At 68.3% G+C, this 23,815-nt stretch overlaps 2 protein-coding genes across 3 annotated transcripts; both read left to right on the top strand.

Moving 5' to 3' along the window:
- Nucleotides 1-1,621: 1,621 nt before the first annotated feature.
- On the top strand, nucleotides 1,622-13,469 carry LOC102940929 (protein bicaudal D). Of its 2 annotated transcripts, none has more exons than XM_037888894.2 (9): nucleotides 1,622-1,694; nucleotides 3,762-4,025; nucleotides 4,785-4,997; nucleotides 7,299-7,451; nucleotides 7,760-8,170; nucleotides 10,258-10,941; nucleotides 11,380-11,531; nucleotides 11,685-11,877; nucleotides 12,381-13,469. In XM_037888894.2, the coding sequence occupies exons 2-9, from the start codon at nucleotides 3,813-3,815 to the stop codon at nucleotides 12,384-12,386; spliced, it is 2,025 nt and encodes a 674-aa protein (XP_037744822.1). In that variant the 5' UTR covers nucleotides 1,622-1,694; nucleotides 3,762-3,812; the 3' UTR covers nucleotides 12,387-13,469. The 2 variants fall into 2 exon arrangements, with proteins under 2 accessions (XP_037744822.1, XP_043393618.1); XM_043537683.1 differs by lacking the exon at nucleotides 1,622-1,694 and adding an exon at nucleotides 1,806-1,918.
- A 2,662-nt stretch (nucleotides 13,470-16,131) lies between these two features.
- On the top strand, nucleotides 16,132-23,815 carry LOC102941151 (extracellular matrix protein 2). The gene is made up of 9 exons (XM_043537684.1): nucleotides 16,132-16,393; nucleotides 16,700-16,957; nucleotides 18,138-18,359; nucleotides 19,948-20,063; nucleotides 20,423-20,555; nucleotides 21,628-21,785; nucleotides 22,164-22,303; nucleotides 22,426-22,752; nucleotides 23,336-23,815. The coding sequence occupies exons 1-9, from the start codon at nucleotides 16,168-16,170 to the stop codon at nucleotides 23,505-23,507; spliced, it is 1,752 nt and encodes a 583-aa protein (XP_043393619.1). The 5' UTR covers nucleotides 16,132-16,167; the 3' UTR covers nucleotides 23,508-23,815.

Genomic DNA, 23,815 nt, shown 5'->3' with positions numbered 1-23,815 from the left:
GCGTCACTCGGGCCAACGGGGGCCGTCGTGGCAGCCGCTCGGCGCCCCTCCCACCAGCCCCCGGGGCAGGGCCGTTGGCGTCACTCGGGCCAACGGGGGCCGTCGTGGCAGCCGCTCGGCGCCCCTCCCACCAGCCCCCGGGGCAGGGCCGTTGGCGTCACTCGGGCCAACGGGGGCCGTCGTGGCAGCCGCTCGGCGCCCCTCCCATCAGCCCCCGGGGCAGGGCCGTTGGCGTCACTCGGGCCAACGGGGGCCGTCGTGGCAGCCGCTCGGCGCCCCTCCCACCAGCCCCCGGGGCAGGGCCGTTGGCGTCACTCGGGCCAACGGGGGCCGTCGTGGCAGCCGCTCGGCGTCCCTCCCATCAGCCCCCGGGGCAGGGCCGTTGGCGTCACTCGGGCCAACGGGGCACGTCGTGGCAGCCGCTCGGCGCCCCTCCCATCAGCCCCGGGCGGGGGGCCGTTGGCGTCACTCGGGCCAACGGAGGCCGTCGTGGCAGCCGCTCGGCGCCTCTCCCACCAGCCCCCGGGGCAGGGCCGTTGGCGTCACTCGGGCCAACGGGGGCCGTCGTGGCAGCCGCTCGGCGTCCCTCCCATCAGCCCCCGGGGCAGGGCCGTTGGCGTCACTCGGGCCAACGGGGGACGTCGTGGCAGCCGCTCGGCGCCCCTCCCATCAGCCCCCGGGGCAGGGCCGTTGGCGTCACTCGCGCCAACGGGGGCCGTCGTGGCAGCCGCTCGGCGCCTCTCCCATCAGCCCCCGGGGCAGGGCCGTTGGCGTCACTCGGGCCAACGGGGGCCGTCGTGGCAGCCGCTCGGCGCCCCTCCCACCAGCCCCCGGGGCAGGGCCGTTGGCGTCACTCGGGCCAACGGGGGCCGTCGTGGCAGCCGCTCGGCGCCCCTCCCATCAGCCCCCGGGGCAGGGCCGTTGGCGTCACTCGGGCCAACGGGGGCCGTCGTGGCAGCCGCTCGGCGCCCCTCCCACCAGCCCCCGGGGCAGGGCCGTTGGCGTCACTCGCGCCAACGGGGGCCGTCGTGGCAGCCGCTCGGCGCCCCTCCCATCAGCCCCGGGCGGGGGGCGTTTCCTGGGGGGACATTTTTGGTGGCACTTCCCCCTGCCCCCGCACCTCAGGGAGACAGGAGGGAAGGGCGGGCCCCTCTGGCTATCTCTGAGCCAATGGGAGAGGGCCAGCCCCAAAGAGGTTCGTTCCCATTGGCTTTGGCCTTGTCAATCCAGAGCTTCTCGACCTCCACCGACTGTCGGGCGGGTCTCAAGGGGCGAAGGGAAGCTCCAGCCAATCAGGAGACGAAGCCCTGGGGAAGCCTCGCGCTTCGTGGGTTAGGCGGGAAAGATGGGAGAAGTCGACCAATCAGAAGAGTGGCAGGGCGTGGCTAGAGGGAGCTCGTCCAATCAAATGAGAAGGAGGCGCTGCTAGAGGCTGCAAGGCGGCCAAGCACGCAAGGCGTGGCGGGGCGTGGCTACCTAAGAGCTCGGCCTATCGGCTGAGAGAAAGAAAGGCAGCGACCAATCGGAAGAGGGCGATGGGGCGGGATGAGGTGCTGCCCGGCGAATCAGAACAGGGACGGGGCGTGCGCTCCGTGAGGCGCGCGAGGAATTTCAAACGGGGCGGGGCGCGGGGCGTATAGAGAAGCGGGGGGCGGGGCCGAGGTCGGCAGCGGCGAGCGCGGAGCAGAGGCCGGGTAAGAGCCGAGGGGCAGGGTCGGCCCAGGGCCGCCCGGCCGCGCCGCTCCAGGGAGCCGGGGCGCGAGGGGAACCACAAAGCCAACCGCCCCGTGGGGACCGTTACCCCCGGCCCGCCCGCGCGCGGCTCACAGCGAGGCGGGCCGCTGAGGCCTCGCGACGCCGGCCCCGCCCCCTGAGCTCGGAACGAGGCGGAGCTGGGATGCTGGGGCGGGCGGGCGCAGTAAGGGACGCCGTAGGGGGAGGAGCTACCTTCTCCCCCTCCCCCCACTCCTGGGGGGTCCCTTCCTCCCCCCCCGTCGCTGCCCCTCCCCCCACTCCTGGGGAGGGGCCCTTCCTCCCCCCCCCGTCGCTGCCCCTCCCCCCCACTCCGGGCGGGGGGGCCCTGCCCCCTCCCCCCCCGTCGCTGCCCCTCCCCCCCACTCCGGGCGGGGGGGCCCTGCCCCTCCCCGCCCGTCGCTGCCCCTCCCCCCCACTCCGGGCGGGGGGGCCCTGCCCCCTCCCCCCCCGTCGCTGCCCCTCCCCCCCACTCCGGGGGGGGGCCCCTGCCCCCTCCCCCCCCGGCGCGGCCCCTCCCCCCCACTCCTGGGGAGGGGCCCTGCCCCTCCCCCCCCGTCGCTGCCCCTCCCCCCCCCCTCCGGGCGGGGGGGCCCTGCCCCCTCCCCCCCCCGTCGCTGCCCCTCCCCCCCACTCCTGGGGAGGGGCCCTGCCCCCTCCCCCCCCCGTCGCTGCCCCCCCCCCACTCCGGGCGGGGGGGCCCTGCCCCCTCCCCCCCCGTCGCTGCCCCTCCCCCCCACTCCTGGGGAGGGGCCCTGCCCCCTCCCCCCCCCGTCGCTGCCCCTCCCCCCCCACTCTGGGCGGGGGGGCCCTGCCCCCCTCCCCCCCCGTCGCTGCCCCTCCCCCCCACTCCTGGGGAGGGGCCCTGCCCCCTCCCCCCCCCCGTCGCTGCCCCTCCCCCCCCACTCCTGGGGAGGGCCCCTGCCCCCTCCCCCCCCCGTCGCTGCCCCTCCCCCCCCACTCCTGGGGAGGGCCCCTGCCCCCTCCCCCCCCCCGTCGCTGCCCCTCCCCCCCCACTCCTGGGGTGGGCCCCTGCCCCCTCCCCCCCCCGTCGCTGCCCCTCCCCCCCCACTCCGGGGGAGGGCCCCTGCCCCCTCCCCCCCCCCGTCGCTGCCCCTCCCCCCCCACTCCTGGGGAGGGGCCCTGCCCCCTCCCCCCCCCCGTCGCTGCCCCTCCCCCCCCACTCCTGGGGAGGGGCCCTGCCCCCTCCCCCCCCCCCGTCGCTGCCCCTCCCCCCCCACTCCTGGGGAGGGCCCCTGCCCCCTCCCCCCCGTCGCTGCCCCTCCCCCCCCACTCCTGGGGAGGGCCCCTGCCCCCTCCCCCCCTCCGTCGCTGCCGCTCCCCCCCCCACTCCGGGGGGGGGGCCCTGCCCCCCTCCCCCCCTCCGTCGCTGCCGCTCCCCCCCCCACTCCGGGGGGGGGCCCTGCCCCCCTCCCCCCCTCCGTCGCTGCCGCTCCCCCCCCCCACTCCGGGGGGGGGGCCCTGCCCCCCTCCCCCCCTCCGTCGCTGCCGCTCCCCCCCCACTCCGGGGGGGGGGCCCTGCCCCCCTCCCCCCCTCCGTCGCTGCCGCTCCCCCCCCCACTCCGGGGGGGGGGCCCTGCCCCCCTCCCCCCCTCCGTCGCTGCCCCTCCCCCCCACTCCGGGGGGGGGCCCTGCCCCCCTCCCCCCCTCCGTCGCTGCCCCTCCCCCCCCACTCCGGGGGGGGACCCTGCCCCCCTCCCCCCCCCGTCGCTGCCCCTCCCCCCCCACTCCGGGGGGGGACCCTGCCCCCCTCCCCCCCCGTCGCTGCCCCTCCCCCCCCACTCCGGGGGGGGACCCTGCCCCCCTCCCCCCCGTCGCTGCCCCTCCCCCCCACTCCGGGGGGGGGGCCCTCCTGCCTCCCCATGGAGTGGTAGGTCTGCATCTCCCCGCTTCCATTCCCTCCCCCCACTTCAGGGCCATGTACGGGAGGGGGCTAGGGTACAGGTGTGTGGTGTCTGCAGGAGGTTACAGCCTGTCCCTGCCCACAGGCATGCCCGCTGCCCCCCGCCGGGACCCAGCCCTGCCGCCCGGTGCCCACCATGGAGTTGGTGCAAGCGCCCACAGACCTGGCCCAGCTGCAGGCGGAGGTGGGGCGCCTGGCGGCCGAGCTGCAGGAGGCGACGCAGGAGAAGGTCCAGGCCGCCCAGTACGGGCTGGCGGTGCTGGAGGAGAACGGGGAGCTCAAGCAGCGCTGCGGGGAGCTGGAGGGGCAGCTGGAGGGGCTGAGCTCGGAGCTGTCCCAAATGAAGGAGGTAAGGGGGTGGCAGGCACAGAACAGGGTCAGCCCAGTTAGCACTAGGGCGAGCCCCTCACGTCCCCTGGCCCAGCGCCCTGTGTGTGTGCCCAGATTGGGGTCAGCCTGGGCACTGCTGGGGGGAGCCCCTCACGTCCCCTGGCCCAGCGCCCTGTGTGTGTGCCCAGAATGGGGTCAGCCTGGGCACTGCCGGGGGGAGCCCCCCACGTCCCCTGGCCCAGCGCCCTGTGTGTGTGCCCAGAATGGGGTCAGCCTGGGCACTGCCGGGGGGAGCCCCCCACGTCCCCTGGCCCAGCGCCCTGTGTGTGCCCAGAATGGGGTCAGCCTGGGCACTGCCGGGGGGAGCCCCCACGTCCCCTGGCCCAGCGCCCTGTGTGTGTGCCCAGAATGGGGTCAGCCTGGGCACTGCCGGGGGGAGCCCCCCACGTCCCCTGGCCCAGCGCCCTGTGTGTGCCCAGAATGGGGTCAGCCTGGGCACTGCCGGGGGGAGCCCCCCACGTCCCCTGGCCCAGCGCCCTGTGTGTGTGCCCAGAATGGGGTCAGCCTGGGCACTGCCGGGGGGAACCCCCCACGTCCCCTGGCCCAGCGCCCTGTGTGTGTGCCCAGAATGGGGTCAGCCTGGGCACTGCCGGGGGGAGCCCCCCACGTCCCCTGGCCCAGCGCCCTGTGTGTGCCCATTGCACCCAGCGTTCTGCAGAGCACGTCGCGTGGCGGACGCCTCCTCCCCAATCACCTCTCTCTGCCCCGCGTCTGGCAGGCCCTGGCTGAGTGTCACAGCAGCCACAGACGGGCGGCCGTGGCCGGGGAGACCCGGGAGGAGAGCCTGGTGCGCGAGGCTGCGGCCAGCGAGGCCCAGCTCGCAGCCCGCCTAGGGGAGCAGCAGGGGGAGCTGAGGCACCTGCAATGCCGGCTGAGCAACGCGGGTGCTGAGAGCGAGCGGCTGCGCGCCGCCCTGCAGGGCCTGCGCCAGGTGAGTGCCCTGCGGTCCCCTGTGCCCTCTTTCCCCCCTTGGCTTCCCCAGCCTCCTGGGACCGACCCTCGGAGCCTTCCGCACCCCTGCGTCATGCCGTGCGCTCCCTGCAGGGCCTGCGCCAGGTGAGTGCCCTGCGGTCCCCTGTGCCCTCTTTCCCCCTTGGCTTGCCCAGCCTCCTGGGACCGACCCTCGGAGCCTTCCGCACCCCTGCGTCATGCCGTGCGCTCCCTGCAGGGCCTGCGCCAGGTGAGTGCCCTGCGGTCCCCTGTGCCCTCTTTCCCCCTTGGCTTGCCCAGCCTCCTGGGACCGACCCTCGGAGCCTTCCGCACCCCTGCGTCATGCCGTGCGCTCCCTGCAGGGCCTGCGCCAGGTGAGTGCCCTGCGGTCCCCTGTGCCCTCTTTCCCCCTTGGCTTGCCCAGCCTCCTGGGACCGACCCTCGGAGCCTTCCGCACCCCTGCGTCATGCCGTGCGCTCCCTGCAGGGCCTGCGCCAGGTGAGTGCCCTGCGGTCCCCTGTGCCCTCTTTCCCCCTTGGCTTGCCCAGCCTCCTGGGACCGACCCTCGGAGCCTTCCGCACCCCTGCGTCATGCCGTGCGCTCCCTGCAGGGCCTGCGCCAGGTGAGTGCCCTGCGGTCCCCTGTGCCCTCTTTCCCCCCTTGGCTTCCCCAGCCTCCTGGGACCGACCCTCGGAGCCTTCCGCACCCCTGCGTCATGCCGTGCGCTCCCTGCAGGGCCTGCGCCAGGTGAGTGCCCTGCGGTCCCCTGTGCCCTCTTTCCCCCTTGGCTTGCCCAGCCTCCTGGGACCGACCCTCGGAGCCTTCCGCACCCCTGCGTCATGCCGTGCGCTCCCTGCAGTGAGCCCACCTGAATGGGACGCCTGTGGGAGGCTAATCCTAGGGCCTGATCACACTATCAGAGGCTCGTTCACCTGCATGTCTACCAATGTGACATGTGCCAGCAATGCCCCTCTGCCATGTACATTGGCCAAACCGGACAGTCTCTACGTAAAAGAATAAATGGACACAAATCAGATGTCAAGAATTATAACATTCAAAAACCAGTCGGAGAACACTTCAGTCTCTCTGGTCACTCGATTACAGACCGAAAAGTGACAATACTTCAACAAAAAACTTCAAAACCAGACTCCAAGAGAGACTGCTGAATTGGAATTAATTTGCAAACTGGATACAATTAACTTAGGCTTGACTAGAGACTGGGAGTGGATGGGTCATTACACAAAGTAAAACTATTTCCCTATGTTTATTCCTCCCTCCCCCCCCCCCACCCCTCCTCAGACGTTCTTGTCAACTGCTGGAAATGGCCCACCTTGATTATCACTACAAAAGGTCGTTGTCCCGTCCCCGTCCCCCCCGGCTCTCCCATTGGTAACCACTCACGTTAAGGGATCGCTCTGGTTACAGTGTGCCTGGTCACACCCATTGTTTCATGTTCTCTGTGTATATAAATCTCCGCACTGTATTTTGCACCAAATGCATCCGATGAAGTGAGCTGTAGCTCACGAAAGCTCATGCTCAAATAAATTGGTTAGTCTCTCAGGTGCCACAAGTCCTCCTGTTCTTTTTGCGAATACAGACTAACACGGCTGCTACTCTGAGACCTGTGGGAGGCTTGTACCCCAAGAGAGAGCACTGCCCCCTTCAGCGCCTGCAGAGGCTCTCAGCAGGGGGTTATTGGGTGTCTGGACCCAGCGTAGATGGTCCTTGGTTAGCGCAGAGAACAGGAAGTTACAGCCTGGCCTGGTTACCCAGAGCCCAGCCAAAGGGTGTCCCCTTGGCTCCTGCTTTGTCCCTCTCTCCTCTGTCCCATCCCACCTGCCCCCCTCCTCCCCCCCCCCCCCCCCCCCCCCATAGCTCTTGGTTCCCTTGCTGTTTGCAGTGGCTGGGTGTGTGTGGTCCTGAGTTGCTAGGTAGTAAATGGCCCGGTGATTGGATTTGCCATTGTCTACATGTTGACCTGGGCCCCAAACCTGGGACAGCCAGGTGCCATTCCCACCTCCCCGAGAGTGAGCAGCCTTTCCCCACCACCTAGTTACCAGAAGGGGAAAGTGAGGCGCACGCAGGATTCATACCAAGTATGACAGCAGGTTCTGTCTCTGCCCCACCCTCCTACCCCTTAGGCCAGTGAGCAGTGGGAAAGCCAGGAGCACTCGGGGCCCACGATGCCCCTGAGGTGGGCTGTGCCGTAGCTCGGGTCCCCGGGCTCTCTCCTTTCCCCCAGGGATCCTGGGTGGGCCCTCTCCTGCTCCTTGGGGGCACTAATGGTGCCCCTTTGTCCCAGGAGTGCCAGGCCTTGGAGGCAGAGAAGGCCCAGCTGCGGGAGGAGCTGAAGCAGTACAAGTGCCGGGAGCTGCGGCAGCTGCAGGACTGCGCTGAGCTGGAGGAGGAGAACATCTCCCTGCAGAAGCAGGTGTCCGTGCTCAAGGGCAACCAGGTACCTCGCCCCCAGCCTCTCACGCTGCGGGGCCCCTGTGGGCCGCCTCTCGGGATGGCGGGAAGATCTCCTGGGGCCCCTGTGCTGGAGGGGCTGATTGTGCCTCACTTGGGACAGGAGAGGGCGAGGAAACCGCTTATGTGGCCTGTGCTAACTCTTTCTTCCCCTCCTCAACCCTCTGAGGGTGTTTGGGGAGAGAACCCGGGAGTCCTGGCTCCCAGCGCCCCCTGCTCTAACCCACTAGCCCCCACTCCCCTCTCAGAGCGGAGGGGAGAGCCCAGGAGTCCTGACGCCCCCCCGCCCGGCAGGTGGAGTTTGAGGCCCTGAAGCACGAGCTGCGGTGCCGGGATGAGGAGGCAGCGCTGGCCGGCGCCCAGCTGGAGGAGCTGAGGCGGCTGCGGGAGCTGGCGGAGCGGCAGCTGGAGGAGGCGCTGGAGACGCTGGCGGTGGAGCGGGAGCAGCGGCGGGAGCTGCGGCGGGAGCTGGCGGCCTGCACCGGGGGCCGCCCTGGCTCGCTGGGCAGCCTGCAGGCCGGCCTGGAGGAGCTAAGCCAGGACGAGGAGCTGGACAGCGGCTTCGCCAATGGCAGCGCCAGCGTGGGGGACTTCGGGGAGCGGGCGTCCACTCCCCGCGCCCGCCCTGCGCCCAGCCTCGTCGCCGACCTCTTCAGTGAACTCAGCCTGGCCGAGGTGCACAAGCTGCGGCAGCAGCTGCTCCAGGTCAGGGGCGAGGCCTGGGGGATTCCCTGCTGCTCTGGTCAGTGGGGGGGGGCCTCAGGGGCGCGGCCTGCTCCAGGTTGTGGGTGGGGGCATGGGGGTTCCTTGCTGCCTCGTGGGGGCAGGGCCTGGGGCGTAGCTTGGGGCAGGTCTCGGGGTTCCAGCCGTTCCAGGTAAGGGAAGATCCCAGAGCATCTCGTGTTAGGGGGAGGGGGCCTGGAGGCTCGGGGGAGGGGGCCTGGAGGCTCGGGGGAGGGTATGGGGCGGCAGAGCACCTTGCGGTGGGGGTCTTGGTGCCAGGGGCTCCCAGGGGAGGGTGGCCTGGTGTCTCCTCCCCTGTACCCGACCCCGGTTCAGATCCAGGAGTGGATGAAGGGCTGAGCCCATTAGGTGGGTGAAGAGGGGCCTGGCCACTAGCAATGGGGAGCCCGATTGGCAGGAGCAGCTGGGGGGGGGAAATGTGTCATCAGTTAACCCCTTCGTTGCCAACCCCCACTTCTCTGCACATTAATGAGGCCATTAAAGCTTCAGTAACCAGGAAGCAGCCTTCTCTGCCCCCACCCATTTTGCCCCTGGAATGTCACAGACTGAAGTCAGTGGGGCTGGCTTCCAGCTGGTGTGAACTGGGAATCCCTTGCGCTTGGTCCGAGCAGTGAGTCCCGCCTGTCTCCCAGCGTGGCCTGCAGCTGGCTCTCGCCTGCGCGGTCGCCCTCGCTGAGGGGGTGGAGCAAGGCAGGAAGCCACTGATACACCCCACATCCTGCAGCAGCTTGTCTCGCTTGGTGGCTGCACCTGGGCCCTGCCAGGTTAACGCTGCGCCAGGCCGCCGTGCCAGCTCTGGCGTGGCTTCTGGGGAGCCCCCTCCCCCAAGTTGTCCCTGGCACCCAGCAGATCTCCAAGCCCCTGGCAAGCAGGTGCTGTAACCATCCAGCCCCCTGGGGCTTTCCACAACACGCCCTTGTGCTTGGTAGCCACAACGCTGCTGTTCTGGCTTCCCGTCGAACCCGCACAGCGCTTGGAGACACGGCCCGGGAGCCCCCACCCGTCGTGTGCTGGGTGCCGTATGCCCCCTTCCCCCCATGGAGACTGGCGCCGGGCGCAGCGCACACACCAAGAGCAGGTCCCTGAACAGACAACGGGGGGAGGGGAGAGAGGTGTGCCAAAGGTCACATCCAATCTGTGGCAAATTGGGGATTGAACCCAGGAGTCCTGGCTCCCAGCCCCCCTGCTCTAATCCACGAAACCCCTTGTTCCCCTTCCTCAACCCTCTGAGGGTGTTTGGGGAGAGATCCCAGGAGTCCCGGCTCCCAGCCCCTGTCACGGGGTCCCCGGGCGATGCTCTGGATCTGCTCCCCACGAAGCCGGGCAGGACTCTGGGGGAGTCTCCACTCGGGGAGCAGCCTGTCTGCAGGACACACAGCTCCCCCGGCTTCCCCCTTCCTGGGTCTGACCCCGGAGCCTCCAGCCTCCTCTGCCCCTCCGGGCACTTCCCCCAGCGAGTCCGCCCAGGCGGGGTCTTGGGGAAGCCAGAGGGTCCTGCCCCCCAACTCCGCAGTCAGACGGGACTCTCAGCCAGCCGGGGAAACAGAAGGTTTATTAGACGACAGGGACATGGTCTAAACCAGAGCTTGTAGGTGCAGAGAACAGGACCCCTCAGCCGGGTCCATTTTGGGAGGCAGGGAGCCAGACAACCCCGTCTGCACTTTACTCCATGTCCCAGCCAGCCCCAAACTGAAACTCTCTCCAGCCCCCCCTGCTCTGGGCTTTGTCCCTTTCCCGGGCCAGGAGGGCACCGGATCCCTTTGTTCTCCAGCCCTTTAGCTCTCACCTGGCAGGGGGAAGGGCCCAGGCCATCAGTGGCCAGGAGACAGAGTGTCGCCATTTATGGACCCTGGCCCTTTGCTCTGCAACAATTACACCCCCTGCCTTATCCCACCCCCTAGAGACTTATGAAATGCCTAGGGGAAACTGAGGCACCCCTACAGTATTCAGAGGAAACATTAAGAACGGTCCCGCTTCGCGCCCCCCCAACCCCTGCCACTCTAACACACAAGACCCCATGCTCACAGGCCTGCCATCTCTCTCTGCAGGTGGACCGGGAGAAAGCCTCCCTGGCAGCTGATGTGCAGGAGGCCCGGGGGCAGCTGGACAGCGCCAGGGTGGCCTTGACGGATCAGCAGCAGCGCAATGGCCTCCTCCTGGAGCAGCTCAAGGCCAGGCCAGCATCCCCGGAGCCCCAGCCCTGGCAGGACCTGGTGGCGCAGCTGGAGGGGCAGCTGCGGGCCTCCCGGAAGCTGGCAGGGGAGCTGCAGGCCCGGCTGGCCCAGGCCCAGGAGGAGCTGCTGGGGCTGACGGAGGAACTGGCCACCCTCTACCACCAGGTCTGCGCCTGGCGTGGCCTGACGCCGCAGCGGGTGGTGCTGGATTATTACCGGGACGGGCGCGGCACCAGGAGGCTGCTGGGCAAGAGGGAGCTGGCGGGCAAGACCCATCTCCAGCCGGAGCCAGGGGCGGGGCCCTGTGAGGACCAGTCACCCGCTGGGGAGCCCCTCAATGTCTCCAACCTGGCGGTGGTGCTGCGGGAGCAGCTGGGGCACCTGCAGGGGGCGCTGGTCCTGTGGCGGCAGCAGCCCCCCGGGCAGGGCCCGCCAGCCGCCGAGCTGGAGCCGGACAAGGAGGTGCTGGCGGAAGAGGTGATGAAGCTTCGCTCCCTGCTCAGCACCAAGCGGGAGCAGATCGCCACGCTGCGCACCGTGCTCAAGGCCAACAAGCAGGTGGGCGCGCTGCGGGGGGCTCGTCCGTGCCCCCGGGCACCTTAAGCCCTCCCTTTAAGGGGGCATGGGGCAGCCTGTCTGGATCCAGTCAGCCATCTCCTTTAATGGGGGGCGGGGTTGCGGCTGCAGTGGGAGCTGTGTGCGTGGGGGGCGCAGGCCCAACCGACTCCGAGATGCAGAGGCTCTGTGTATGGGGGCTGTGGGTGTGTCCGGGTACATGGGGGAGACGGGCTTGTCCGGGTCTCGCCCCCCAGAGGGCAGAGGCTGGGTGTGGGGGGGGGCTGCGGGCCCAGCTGGCTCTCACCCCCCATCTCCACAGCCGTCTGTGGGTGTGTCCAGACACGTGGGGGCGTGGGCCCTCCGGCTCTCACCCCCCAGAGGGCAGAGGGTGGGGCTGGGCACGGGCCCACCCGGCTCTCACCCCCCCTCTCCCCCCAGACGGCGGAGGTGACGCTCTCCAACCTGAAGGGGCAGTACGAGGGGGAGAAGGCCCTGGTGTCGGACACCATGCTCAAGCTGCGCCGCGAGCTGAAGGCCTTGAAGGAGGACGCCACCACCTTCTCCTCCCTGCGCGCCATGTTTGCCAGCCGGTGAGGGGAGCCCCCGATGGGGCACAGGGCTGGAACTGCCCGCCAGGAAGCAGGACTACTGGGTGGGGATGGGGCTACTTAGGGGGCGGGGCTAGCCGCAGGGGACCGAGCCGGGGCGGCGGAGCCCCCAGCCTGACCCCCTGTGTCCCCCAGGTGTGACCAGTACGTCTCCCAGCTGGACGAGATGCAGCGGCAGCTGGCCGTGGCGGAGGATGAGAAGAAGACGCTCAGCTCCTTGCTGCGCATGGCCATCCAGCAGAAGCTGGCACTCACCCAGCGCCTGGAGAGCCTGGAGAGCCCGGCCCACGGCACCCGGGCCAGACCCCGCAGCACCAGGAGCACCGCGGTACGGCACAGGCCAGCCCCCAGCCTGTTAGCCTGCCCCCTTCATGGCTTCCCAGGGGCACCTCCAGGTGGCACAGAACCAGGATGGGGCTTTGGAGGGCCTGGCTGCACCCCACAGCCACGGTCCTGTTCCAGACCTTGGGGCCAGAGGGGGTCCCTCATCCTCTGCCCCCAGGGGTAGCAGCCTGGGTCCCCAGCAGCTGGGGCGCATGGGCTCCTGTGCTCCTGACCCCCAACAAAGCCCCTTGCTGGGGTGGGAGTTCAGGCGCCTGGAGGTGTCTTTTTCTGTCTCTTGAAGTGAAGGGCTCAGGCTCTCTGCAGACTCAGGCAAAGCTCCCTGGCTACCGGTTGTCCAGCCATGGGGCCTGTGCCCTGGCTGGTCTCTGCCCCCCAGGCAGGGAGGGGGCAGTGGGGCTAAGCTGTGCGGGGCAGGGATCGGTGCCGTGGGTTGTGAGGGTATCCCTTTTGCTCTGCTCCGAGGGTAACTGGGTTTTTCCCACGCAGCACTGAGACCTCAGCGGCCTCGCAGAGAAACTGCAGGATCGGTGCCAACCAGAGCCAGCGCCAGGACCGGCACCGCCCTTCACCGCCCGTGCCTTCAATGCTGCAAACTGCCGACAGACCCCTGACCTCTGCCGCAGCTGCCCCGCCAGCGGGTGGCTGCCGGGCCTTAACCGCTCAGGGCTAGGTAGGGTGTAGCCAGCCGGCCCGCTGCGGGCTGGGGGCGGAGCACTGGCCGGTGTCTCTGCCTTGCTGAGGGAGACCTCCTCCTCCTCCTGCCCTCATGGGGGTGGCTCAGGGTCCCACACTTACAGGGCAGGGGCCAGGCCTGGTGCTCAGAGACCCCCCCCCCCCACACACACACACACTTACAGGGCAGGGGCGTCTCGGTGTGGGGCCAGGCCTGGCGCTCAGAACCCTCCCCCCACTGACAGGGCAGGGGCGTCTCGGTGCGGGGCCGGGCCTGGCGCTCAGAGGCCCTCAACACCTGCACTTTTGAGGCACTATCCCCTTTTCTCACTGCACCGTTTTGCACTTCGAGCTGGTGATCTCAGGGGAGTGGCTGGGGGGGTACCCGGGGTAGTACCCGGGGTGTGGGGACGTGCGCTGTATGGACTGCTCTGTGTATCCCCCGGGGCCAGACACGTGACCGGGGCCTGGTTACTTTGCATCTAATTAAACAGCTTTTGTCTCCTCTCGGGCCTGGAACTCTGGTCGGGGGGTGGGCGAAGGCGCTGCGTGGCCCGTGCCACGCACCCCACGGCTGTAGGATGGGGGGCGGATCAGAGTAGATGGGCTGTGGGGGCACATCATGCTGGCTTTAGCAGGGGCTGTGGGGGTCTTTGCTTCGGCCTCCCACCTGAAGTGCCAGGTGCTGCACTGATCCCCACTGTACTGACCGCCCCATATGCCTCCAGCCTCCTATGCCACAGCTGGGTCAGGGCCCACATTGCGTGGAGTGCTACATTCCCACCCCCGGTGATTGGAGTCCTCCTGTTGTATGGGGTCCCCCATAGACCCTTGGGCCTGAGATCAGGGCCCCCCATTGTGCTGGGTGCTGCATGGCTCCCCTGCCTGAGCTGGGGGTCCCAGTGTGGGCTGGGCATGGCACAGTCCCTGCCTGCAGGAGCTCCTGGCCTGGAGCAGACAAAGGGGGGGAAACTGAGGCCCAAGGGAGGCCATCCTTGCCCCTCGCTCATAGAGCAGGTCTGTGGCAGAGGTGGGGATAGAACCCAGGTGTCCTGCCTCCCAGCCTTCCCACTCCACCTCCCTGCCTGGGCCCCTGGCTTACCGGAGAGGAAATGAAAATCTGACCCGCCTGGGGCTGGCTTGGTCTAGACGGGCCCTTGGCAGGGGAAGCAGTGACTCAAACCTGGCTGGGAATATGAATGAGATGGGGGGAGGGTGCTGTCAGACTGGCTGCTGTGCAGATCCCAACTGGGGGGGCTATAGGGGCGGGTGCTGCGCAGCTCCCCTTGACCTGGCCCTCTGCAGCCCCTGCATTGGGATTGTAAGGGTGAGCAGGGAAACTGAGGCACAGGGGGCGTGACTTCCCCCAAGGTTACACAGCGGCTCTGACCCGGAATCCTGGCTCCCAGCCACCTTTCTGCTCTCGCTCCCTAGGCCCCATTCCTCTCCCAGAGCTGGGGAGAGAACCCAGGAGTACTGTGAGCACCCCTCCCCCCACTCTAACCACCAACCCCGGGGGAGCGGAGATCACCGTTCAGCTGGATCTCACTGGCTGCACTTCCTGTCTTACATAACGTCCAACTGCTCACCAGCTGGCCTGCCCCAGCCTCCTGCCAGGGGCCCCTGTAACCACCCAGCCTGGGGCGCTACATCCCAGCATCAGGTGCGGGCCCCCTATAACCAGACTGGGGGGCTGTCCTGTCATAGGCAAGGGGCCCCTATAACCAGCCCCAGACAGAGGGGCCATGTTTCCATGCCAGGCGAGGGGTCCCTGTATAACTGGTGCCAGCTGGAGAGGCCGGTCCCAGCGTCAGGCGAGGGGTCCCCTGTGACAAAGTGGGGGGTTCTCTTGGTTTTATCAGTGCTTTGCATGCAGAGGGGGTGGGACTCAGTTTCCCTGGGTGTTATGGGTTTAACGAGGGAGTGGGAGAGGGGGTTTGTGGGGACACAGGGCCAGCGAGGGAACGTGGGACCCCGGCCAATGGCCTGGAGAGTGGAGACCCCAGCGACTGGGGACCGGCAGCCCCAGCTTGGGAGTCCCAGTTGGGTCTGGCCAGTGGGGGGACAATGGGCTGCGGAGAGAGGACCCCAGTGACCGGTCTAGCCAGAAGGGGCCCAGGCAACCCTGTTTACCAGGCGACAATGGACAGAGCGGGGGCTTGGGGCCAGTGATAGCAGATGCCCAGCGGGGAAGCAGGGGGGCTCTGGGCTGGAGAGAGGGATCAGGCAGAGCCCCCCTGGATGCAGGGGAGACTGGGACGTGCTGGGCTGAGGGGGGCCAGGCCTGAGGCCCAGAGAGTTTCCTATGCTGGGTTCAGACGCTCAATAAACCCTCCTGCTTTATGCCGGCTGAGTGTCACTCCAGTCTAGCGAACAGGGGGGCATTATTCTCTCTGGGCGTGGGGAGCTCGGGGGGGGCCTTATTCCCTCTGGGGGTGGGGAGCTCAGGGGGGGGCCCTATTCCCTCGGGGGGGGAGTTCTGGGGGGGGGGCATTATTCCCTCTGGGAGTGGAGGACCCGGGGGTCTCCCTGAGGGGCCCATGGCAGAGACAGGCGTGCTAAGGCTCAGAGCGGTGCAGTTCCAGGAGGCGGGGGGCTGGACCCCCAAGAAGGGCTCTTGCGCTGATGGGGGTTCCCCCCAGGGACCGCACAGGCCAAGAGTGGGCACGACCTGGGAGCCCGTGACATCCCCCTATAACCAGCCCCCGTGCCCACCCTGCAGGGGCCACGTCTTAGCACTGGACAAGGTGTCCCCCTATAACTGAGCCCCTGCTCCACCCCAGAGGTGGCTGCGTCTCAGCTGTGGGCAGCTTCCCCCCTTTGTGGCGGGTGGCTCAGGCTTGCGGCAGCCCCCGGCAGTGTCTGTCCGTCACGTTTAACAGCACTTTGCTCCTGAAAGCAGAAATCCTGCTGTAAACACAAGGGGCCCAGTGTGTCTGCTCCACCTGCAGGACACCTGGGTTCTCTCCCCAGGCATGGGAGGGGACTGGGGCCTAGTGGGTTAGAGCCAGCAGCGGGCTGGGAGCCAGGACTCCTGGGTTCTGCCCTGGCTCTGGGAGTTCTGGGGGGGTCAGAGAACGGGGTGGTCTGTAACCACGTGGGGGCCTCTGGCTGTCACTTTCCCCCTCTGGCATTTCCGGCCTAGCCGATGCGGGGCCAATGCCGGCTCACCCCAGCCAGGGATCTGTTCCTGGCCCGCCCCCAGGGGGGAACCAGGGTGTACTGGGGGCTCCCTGCGGCCCAGGGCCCGTTCCCTGACAGTCGCTGGCTGTGTGCGGACAGACAGAGGGCCCATTCATCCCAATTCCCCTGGGCCTGGCCAAGGCTAGTGGGCCGGTTCCAGGCTCCCCGGGCCCTGGACAAAAGGGCCCTGTCTCTCCGGGGCCAGATCCCTGCCAGCCTGCAGCGCCCATGGCAGCTGGGCCTGGGGAGGAGTCAAGGCCGATTTACACCAGCGGTGGGGCGTGGGGGGATCCGGCTTGGGGGGGGGTGTTTGCTTATGGGCTAAGGTGTGTGGCCAAGGGGGGAGCATGGGGGGCGGGCCCCCGGGCTGGGCCGTCCGGCAGTCGACTGCTGGCAGGGGAGTTGGCTGGCTGCAGCCATGAAACTGGTGCTGTTGCTGGCCCTCTTCCTGTGGGTTCAGCTCGGGGGTGCCAGGAGGGGGGCCCCCAAGATGCCCTCCAAGGTGCTGAGCCCCCCATCTGCTCTGGGCCCCAAAAACCACAGCTCCCCATCTGCTCCCCTCCCGGAGGACCCAGTCCTCATAGGCGGCCCCCCAGAGCAGCTGAGTGCCCAGGATCCAGCCCCACAACTGAGCCCCACGGAGGGTGAGTCTGAGGGTGGGGAGATGGGGGATTAGGGAAGCAGAGAGAAGGGGTGGGGGTAGATGGAGGGATAGAAGAGGGTGTGTGGAAGGAGTGGGGATGGGGGGCAGGCGGATGGGGAGGGACAGAGGGGGGCAGGAGGACAGGGAGGGGGGCAGGCGGATGGGAAGGGTTGGAGGGGGGCAGGCAGCTGTCCCTGCCCTATTCTGTATCTCACCCCTTGGCGCAGGGGGAGGCCTGAGGGGCTCAACACCCCCCCCCCCAGCCACCTCTGTTCCCCCTCCCTCGCTGACCCCCTCCCCTCTCCAGGCCCCAGCTGGAGGAAGGCGAAGGGACACCGCGGGGCACCCGAGCGAGGGAAAGTGGCCCAGGAGGCGCGGCAGGATGGGGCCGAGGTCCTGGGGACCCGGAGGGGGTCCCTGCCTGGTGAGGAGACGGGGCCCCCCAGAGCTGCCGGGACGGCACCGGGTGCCAAGGCCAGGTCGGAGCCCCCCGCCACTGCCAGGAACAGCAGCCACAGTGCGGGCGCAGCCCAGGACGCCGGGGTCTCCAGGAGAGCTGGGAAAGGTGGGGGGAAGCGGGGAGGGAGGCCGGCATCTGTGGGGGATCTGGTCCCGACTACCCAGAATGTCCCCTGCTGTGGGCTCCCACTACCCCAGAGCCCCTCACCCAGCAGGCCCAGGCCGCCCGCAGCCGCCTCCTGCCTGGCGCTTAGGGCTCTCGGCTGGGGTGCGGGCGACCCGGGTTCAAACCCCCCCACTGCTGGCTGGCGCCGTTCGAGTGGGAGAGAGAACCGGAGCTGCCGGCGGGCTGGGCCCGCTAACCACTGCCCCCCTCGGCCCCGGCCCCGCTGGTGTCCGCCCTCAGCGCGGCTCCTGCGTTCGTGTTACAAGGGGGTGGCTTGCAAACCCCCCAAAACGTCTGGTGTAATTTCTGGCCGGCCCCCTGCGTAGCGGTGGGGGGAGAGCGCGGGTTTGCCGAGTGGGGCCCGTGGGCGGATGTCCCGGAGCCGGGCCGGGAAGGGTCTGGTGTGTGTTGGTGACCACTGAGGGGAGATGTAAACCGGCAACGCTGAGCGTGGAACTGGCCAGCCAGGCAAAGCGAGGCGACGCGGGGGGTTTCGACACGGGATTGTGACACCCCCGCCCTGCCCTCATCAGTTTGCACAATGGAGATCATTCAAATGGATGAAAATGAAGAGAAAGTCAGTGAGCCGGGCCCGGGCGGGTTTGTCCTGCTTTATCCTTCGGAGCTCGCTGCTGGTTCTTCTGCATCTTTATCGATTTCAACTTTTGTGGGGAGAAAAGGGGGGTTCCAGGCGGGGGGGGGGGCAGATAAGCGGAAGCTTTAGAACGGTTGAAACGCGCGCCAGCCGCATGGCGCGGCCGAAGACGCCAGGTAAATAGCCGGGAAGCAGCCCCTGGCCCGGTCCCTCGCACCCGCCTTCTCTCTTCCTTCCAGGAGCCAGAATTTCTTTCGCCAGGGGCCAGTCCGGCCCCCCCCCCGGCACCTGACGCATGGACCTCAGCCGTACCCCTCGCCCAGTCTGGCGTTTCACCGTTTGCCGACGTTCCCCCCCGTTTTTGGATTTGGGCCAAAACGATATTTTAAAAACGCTTTTTGGAAGTGCCAGAACCCCAAAAATCAGCTCTGCCCAGGGTGCCCCCTCTCCGGCGATCCTGTCCCCTAGGGTGCCCCCCTCTCAGGGGTCCCTTCCCCATGGATGACCCTCTGTCTTGCTCCGCAGGGCAGCAGGTGCTGGGGAAGCAGCCACCCCCCCGGCGGAGCAATGCCACCCGGCTGGAGGCGGGCAGAACACGGCCGGCCGTGCGGCCCGAGGGGGGACCCATCATGCCCTCGCTGCCCACTGCCTGCCTCCTGTCCGACTCGGCCATCGCCTGCGGAAACGTCCACATGAAGCAGGTGCCGGCGCTGAGCGACCCCGGGCTAAAAATGCTTTACCTGGCAGGTGAGAACACCACGGCCGGGGGGGGCACTGGGCGGCCGGGCAGTGGGGGAGCAGCCGGGTATGGGGGCAGAGCCAGTCCATCCACTGTACACTCATACCGCCCCTCCCTCCGTCCCCCCACCCATATCTGTCCCCCCTCCATCCCCAGCCACGTCCCCCTTCCATCCATCACCCCATGTCCCCTATCCGTCCGTCCACCCATCACCCCCCCAGGAACCCATCTGTCCGTCCCCAGCCACGTCCCCCATCCATCCATCCATCACCCCACCAGGAACCCGTCCATCTGTCCCCAGCCACGTCCCCCATCCATCCGTCCATCCATCCATCACCCCACCATGAACCCGTCCATCCGTCCCCAGCCACATCCCCCATCCGTCCATCCATCCATCTGTCACAGAGTCCCCGGGCGATGCTCAGGAACTGCTCCCCACGAAGCCGGGCAGGACTCTGGGGGAGTCTCCTCTCTGGGAGCAGCCTGTCTGCAGGACACACAGCTCCCCCGGCTCCCCCTTCCTGGGTCTGACCCCGGAGCCTCCAGTCTCCTCTGCCCCTCCCTGCGCTTCCCACAGCGAGTCCGCCCAGGTGGGGTCCTGGGGGGGCCAGAGGGTCCTGCCCCCCAACTCCGCAGTCAGACGGGACTCTCAGCCCGCCGGGGAAACAGAAGGTTTATTAGACGACAGGGACATGGTCTAACGCAGAGCTCGTAGGTGCAGAGAACAGGACCCCTCAGCCGGGTCCGTCTTGGGGGGCAGTGAGCCAGACAACCCCGTCTGCCCTTCACTCCATGTCCCAGCCAGCCCCAAACTGAAACTCCCCCCAGCCCCCCCCTGCTCTGGGCTTTGTCCCTGTCCCGGGCCAGGAGACCACCTGATTTCTTTGTTCTCCAACCCTTTAGCTCTCACCTTGCAGGGGGGAAGGGCCCAGGCCATCAGTGGCCAGGAAACAGGGTGTCGGCCATTCTCTGTGTCCAGACCCCTGCACACACCTGCCCTCTAGGGCTCTGCAATGACCATACCCCCTTATCTCACCACCTAGAGACTTAAGAACTGCCTAGGGGAAACTGAGGCACCCCCACACTATTCAGAGAAAACATTAAGAACAGTCCCACTTCATCACATCATCAGCCCCCCAAGAACCCATCTGTCCATCCCCAGCCATGTCCCCCATCCGTCCATCCATCACCCCCCATGAACCTGTCCATCTGTCCCCAGCCACGTGCCCCATCCGTCCGTCCAACCATCCATCACCCCCCAAGAACCCGTCCATCCGTCCCCCAGGGCTGGAGACGAGGGGCTGGGGATGAGGGGCTGGGGCCAGGGCCAGGGCCGGGGATAAGGGGTCCATTTTTAGCAGTGAGGCACATTCACCTTGGCCAGTTCCTCGAGGGGCGCAGGCGGGTCTCCAGCTGACGTGTGCTAGGGCTCACGGGAGGCCAATCTCTGGCCTGCCGGACGGGGGTCAGGCCCGATGATTACAACACTCCTGCCTGGCCATGGGATCCGGGCTCCATCCCCAGACACCCCCCAGCTCCGGGGCCAGGCAAGAAGCCAGCCGGGAAAGGTGCTAATCGCCCGTCCGCATCCCCCAGACAACGAGATCTCCCGGCTGCCGCGCGGGGTCTTTGCGGGGCTCCCCAACCTGGAGTGGGTGGATCTCAGCAAGAACCAGCTGGACTCCGGGGGCCTGCACCCCGAGGCCTTCCAGGTGGGTGAACCCGGCCCTGCCACTCCCGATGGGTTCTCACCCACAGAGTACCCTGGGAAGGGAACCCAGGAGTCCTGGCTCCCAGGCTCCCCTGGCTCTAACCACCAGACCCCTCCCCTCCCAGAGCCGGGGAGAGAACCCAGGAGTCCTGGCTCCCAGACCCCCTGCTCTAATCACCAGACCCCACTCCCCTCCCAGAGCCGGGGAGAGAACCCAGGAGTCCTGGCTCCCAGGCTCCCCTGGCTCTAACCACCAGACCCCTCCCCTCCCAGAGCCAGGGAGAGAACCCAGGAGTCCTGGCTCCCAGCACCCCCTGCTCTGACCACCAGACCCTCCCCATACAGTTTCTCCCCCCCCAGAACCTGACCAAGTTGAAGCGGCTGAATCTAGATGGGAACCAGCTCACGAGGATCCCGGCACTGCCCCCGTCCCTGCTGGAGCTAAAAGTGAACGACAATGGGCTCGAGAGCCTGCAAAGTGACAGCTTTCGAGGTGAGACAGGCCCCTGGGGGCAGGGGCTGGTCATCTGGGGACCCCTTGCCTGGTAATGAGCTAATTCCTGGGTTCTCTCCCCAGCTCCGGGAGGGGAGCAGGGGCTGGTGGGTTAGAGCAGGGGGCGGGGGGCCAGGACTTCTGGGTTCTCTCCCCAGCTCCGGGAGGGGAGCGGGGTCTGGTGGTCAGAGCGGCTGGGCGGGGAGCCAGGTGTCACGGGGTCCCCGAGCGATGCTCTGACCTGCTCCCCACGAAGCCGGGCAGGACTCTGGGGGAGTCTCCTCTCGGGGAGCAGCCTGTCTGCAGGACACACAGCTCCCCCGGCTTCCCCCTTCCTGGGTCTGACCCCGGAGCCTCCAGCCTCCTCTGCCCCTCCCGGCGCTTCCCCCAGCGAGTCCGCCCAGGCGGGGTCCTGGGGGGGCCAGAGGGTCCTGCCCCCCAACTCCGCAGTCAGACGGGACTCTCAGCCCGCCGGGGAAACAGAAGGTTTATTAGACGACAGGGACAGGGTCTAACACAGAGCTTGTAGGTGCAGAGAACAGGACCCCTCAGCCGGGTCCATTTTGGGGGGCAGTGAGCCAGACAACCCCGTCTGCCCTTCACTCCATGTCCCCAGCCAGCCCCAAATTGAAACTCTCTCCAGCCCCCCCTGCTCTGGGCTTTGTCCCTTTCCTGGGCCAGGAGGGCACCGGATCCCTTTGTTCTCCAGCCCTTTAGCTCTCACCTGGCAGGGGGAAGGGCCCAGGCCATCAGTGGCCAGGAGACAGAGTGTCGCCATTTATGGACCCTGGCCCTTTGCTCTGCAACAATTACACCCCCTGCCTTATCCCACCCCCTAGAGACTTATGAAATGCCTAGGGGAAACTGAGGCACCCCTACAGGATTCAGAGAAAACATGAAGAACGGTCCCACTTCGTCACACCAGGGCTCCTGGGTTCTCTCCCTGGGTCTGGGAGGGGAGCGGGGTCTGGTGACCAGAGCAGGGGGGCGGGGGCCAGGACTCCTGGGTTTTCCCCCAGTTCGGGCAGGGGTGTTCTGGGGGTTTACCCCGAGGCCCCCCATCTCTTGGCAGGACTCTCTAAGCTGTTGACCCTGGAGCTGGAAGGGGACGAGTTGCATGACGGGAACGTGATCCCAACCTCCTTCAAACCTTTGCGCAGCCTCATCTATCTGCGGCTGGATCGGAACCGGTTCCGGGCCATCCCCTCGGGCCTGCCCCCCTCCCTGCAGGTCAGCCCCGGCCCCCCGCCCCAGCCCATGTCTCCATGGGGCAGCCTTCAAGTGCTGGGGGGCTCTCTGGGGCAGAGTTAAAGTGAAGGTGTCAGAGTGTCTATGGGGAGTGTTAAGATGACTGGATGGGGTCTCTCTGGAGTGGATTTAAGGTACTTGTTGGGCCTCTTTGAGGCAGAGTAATGGTGAAGCTGCAGGGGGTTTCGGAGGGGCAGAGTTAAGATGAAGGTGCTGGAGGTCACTGTGGGGGAGAGTTAAGGTGAAGATGCTGGGGGTTTCTGGCGGGCAGAGTTAAGGCGAAGGTGCTGGGGGTTTCTGATGGGCAGAGTTAAGGGGAAGGGATCTCTGTGGGGGGCTGTAACCCCAGTCTTTCCCCAGGAGCTGCATCTTGACTCCAATCGCATAGAGGAGGTGCGGGAGGGGCTGCTCAACAAGACCCTGGACCTCAGCGTCCTGGTTCTGAGCAACAACAAGCTCCAGGAGGATCGGATTGCGCCGCGGGCCTGGATTGACCTGCCGTGAGTCACCCTGCGGTGCCGGAGAACCCAGGTGTCCTGGGTCTAACCCACCAGCCCCCGTTCCCCTCCCAGAGCCAGGGAGAGGACCCAGGCGTCCCAACCCCACCCCTCCACCCCTGCAGGAAGCTGGAGTCCCTGGACCTCTCCTACAACCGGCTGGTGCACGTGCCGTCCTTCCTGCCACGCCGGCTGCGCCAGCTGACCCTGCACCACAACCGCATTGAGCGCGTCCCGGGCTACGTCTTCGCTCACCTGCGCCCAGGGCTGGAGTCCCTGCACCTGTCCCACAACCGCCTGCGGGCCGAGGGCGTCCACGCCGCCTCCTTCGCCGGGCTGGGCCGGTCCCTGGCCGAGCTGCTGCTGGACCACAACCAGCTGCAGGCCGTGCCCCGGGGGCTGCTGGGCCTCAAGGGGCTGCAGGTCCTGCGGCTGAGCCACAACCTCATCAGGTAGGGCAGGGAACCCTGGCGTCCGGGCTCCCCCCCCACTGGGCCCCCAGAGCCGGGGAGAGAACCCAGGCGTCCGGGCTTCCCCCCAACTGGGCCCCCGAGCCGGGGAGAGAACCCAGGCGTCCGGGCTTCCCCCCCACCCCACTCGGCCCCCGAGCCGGGGAGAGAACCCAGGCTTCCGGGCTTCCCCCCACCCCACTGGGCCCCCAGAGCCGGGGAGAGAACCCAGGCGTCCGGGCTCCCCCCCCACTGGGCCCCCAGAGCTGGGGAGAGAACCCAGGCGTCCGGGCTTCCCCCCCACCCCACTCGGCCCCCAGAGCCGGGGAGAGAACCCAGGCTTCCGGGCTCCCCCCCAACTGGGCCCCCGAGCCGGGGAGAGAACCCAGGCATCCGGGCTTCCCCCCCACCCCACTCGGCCCGCAGAGCCAGGGAGAGAACCCAGGCGTCCGGGCTCCCAGCCCTCCCCTCCCCGAGCCGGGGAGAGAACCCAGGCGTCCGGGCTCCCAGCCCTCCTCCCCGAGCCGGGGAGAGAACCCAGGCGTCCGGGCTTCCCCCCCCCCCCACTCACCCCGTTTCCCCGCAGGCAGGTCCCGCTGAACTCGGTGTGCGACACGCGGGTGGCCGAGGACTCCAGCCTGGTCTCCATGCGCCTGGAGCAGAACCTGATCGACCCGCGGCGCATCCCGCCCACGGCCTTCTCCTGCATCCGGGCCTACCACAGCGTGGTGCTTCACCCGCAGCGCGGCCAGGCCTAGGGGGGTCGGGACCCGGGGCCTGTCGCAGCCTGGGGCCGCCCCCGCTGGGCCTGTCGCAGCCTGGGGCCCCCCCCGCAGCGCGGCCAGGCCTAGGGGGGTCGGGACCCGGGGCCTGTCGCAGCCTGGGGCCGCCCCCGCTGGGCCTGTCGCAGCCTGGGGCCCCCCCCGCAGCGCGGCCAGGCCTAGGGGGGTCGGGACCCGGGGCCTGTCGCAGCCTGGGGCCGCCCCCGCTGGGCCTGTCGCAGCCTGGGGCCCCCCCCGCAGCGCGGCCAGGCCTAGGGGGGTCGGGACCCGGGGCCTGTCGCAGC

Source organism: Chelonia mydas, unplaced genomic scaffold (assembly GCF_015237465.2).
Source record: "Chelonia mydas isolate rCheMyd1 unplaced genomic scaffold, rCheMyd1.pri.v2 scaffold_93_arrow_ctg1, whole genome shotgun sequence".
Taxonomy (NCBI): domain Eukaryota; kingdom Metazoa; phylum Chordata; order Testudines; family Cheloniidae; genus Chelonia; species Chelonia mydas.
This window is presented reverse-complemented; position numbering and strand designations above follow the sequence as displayed.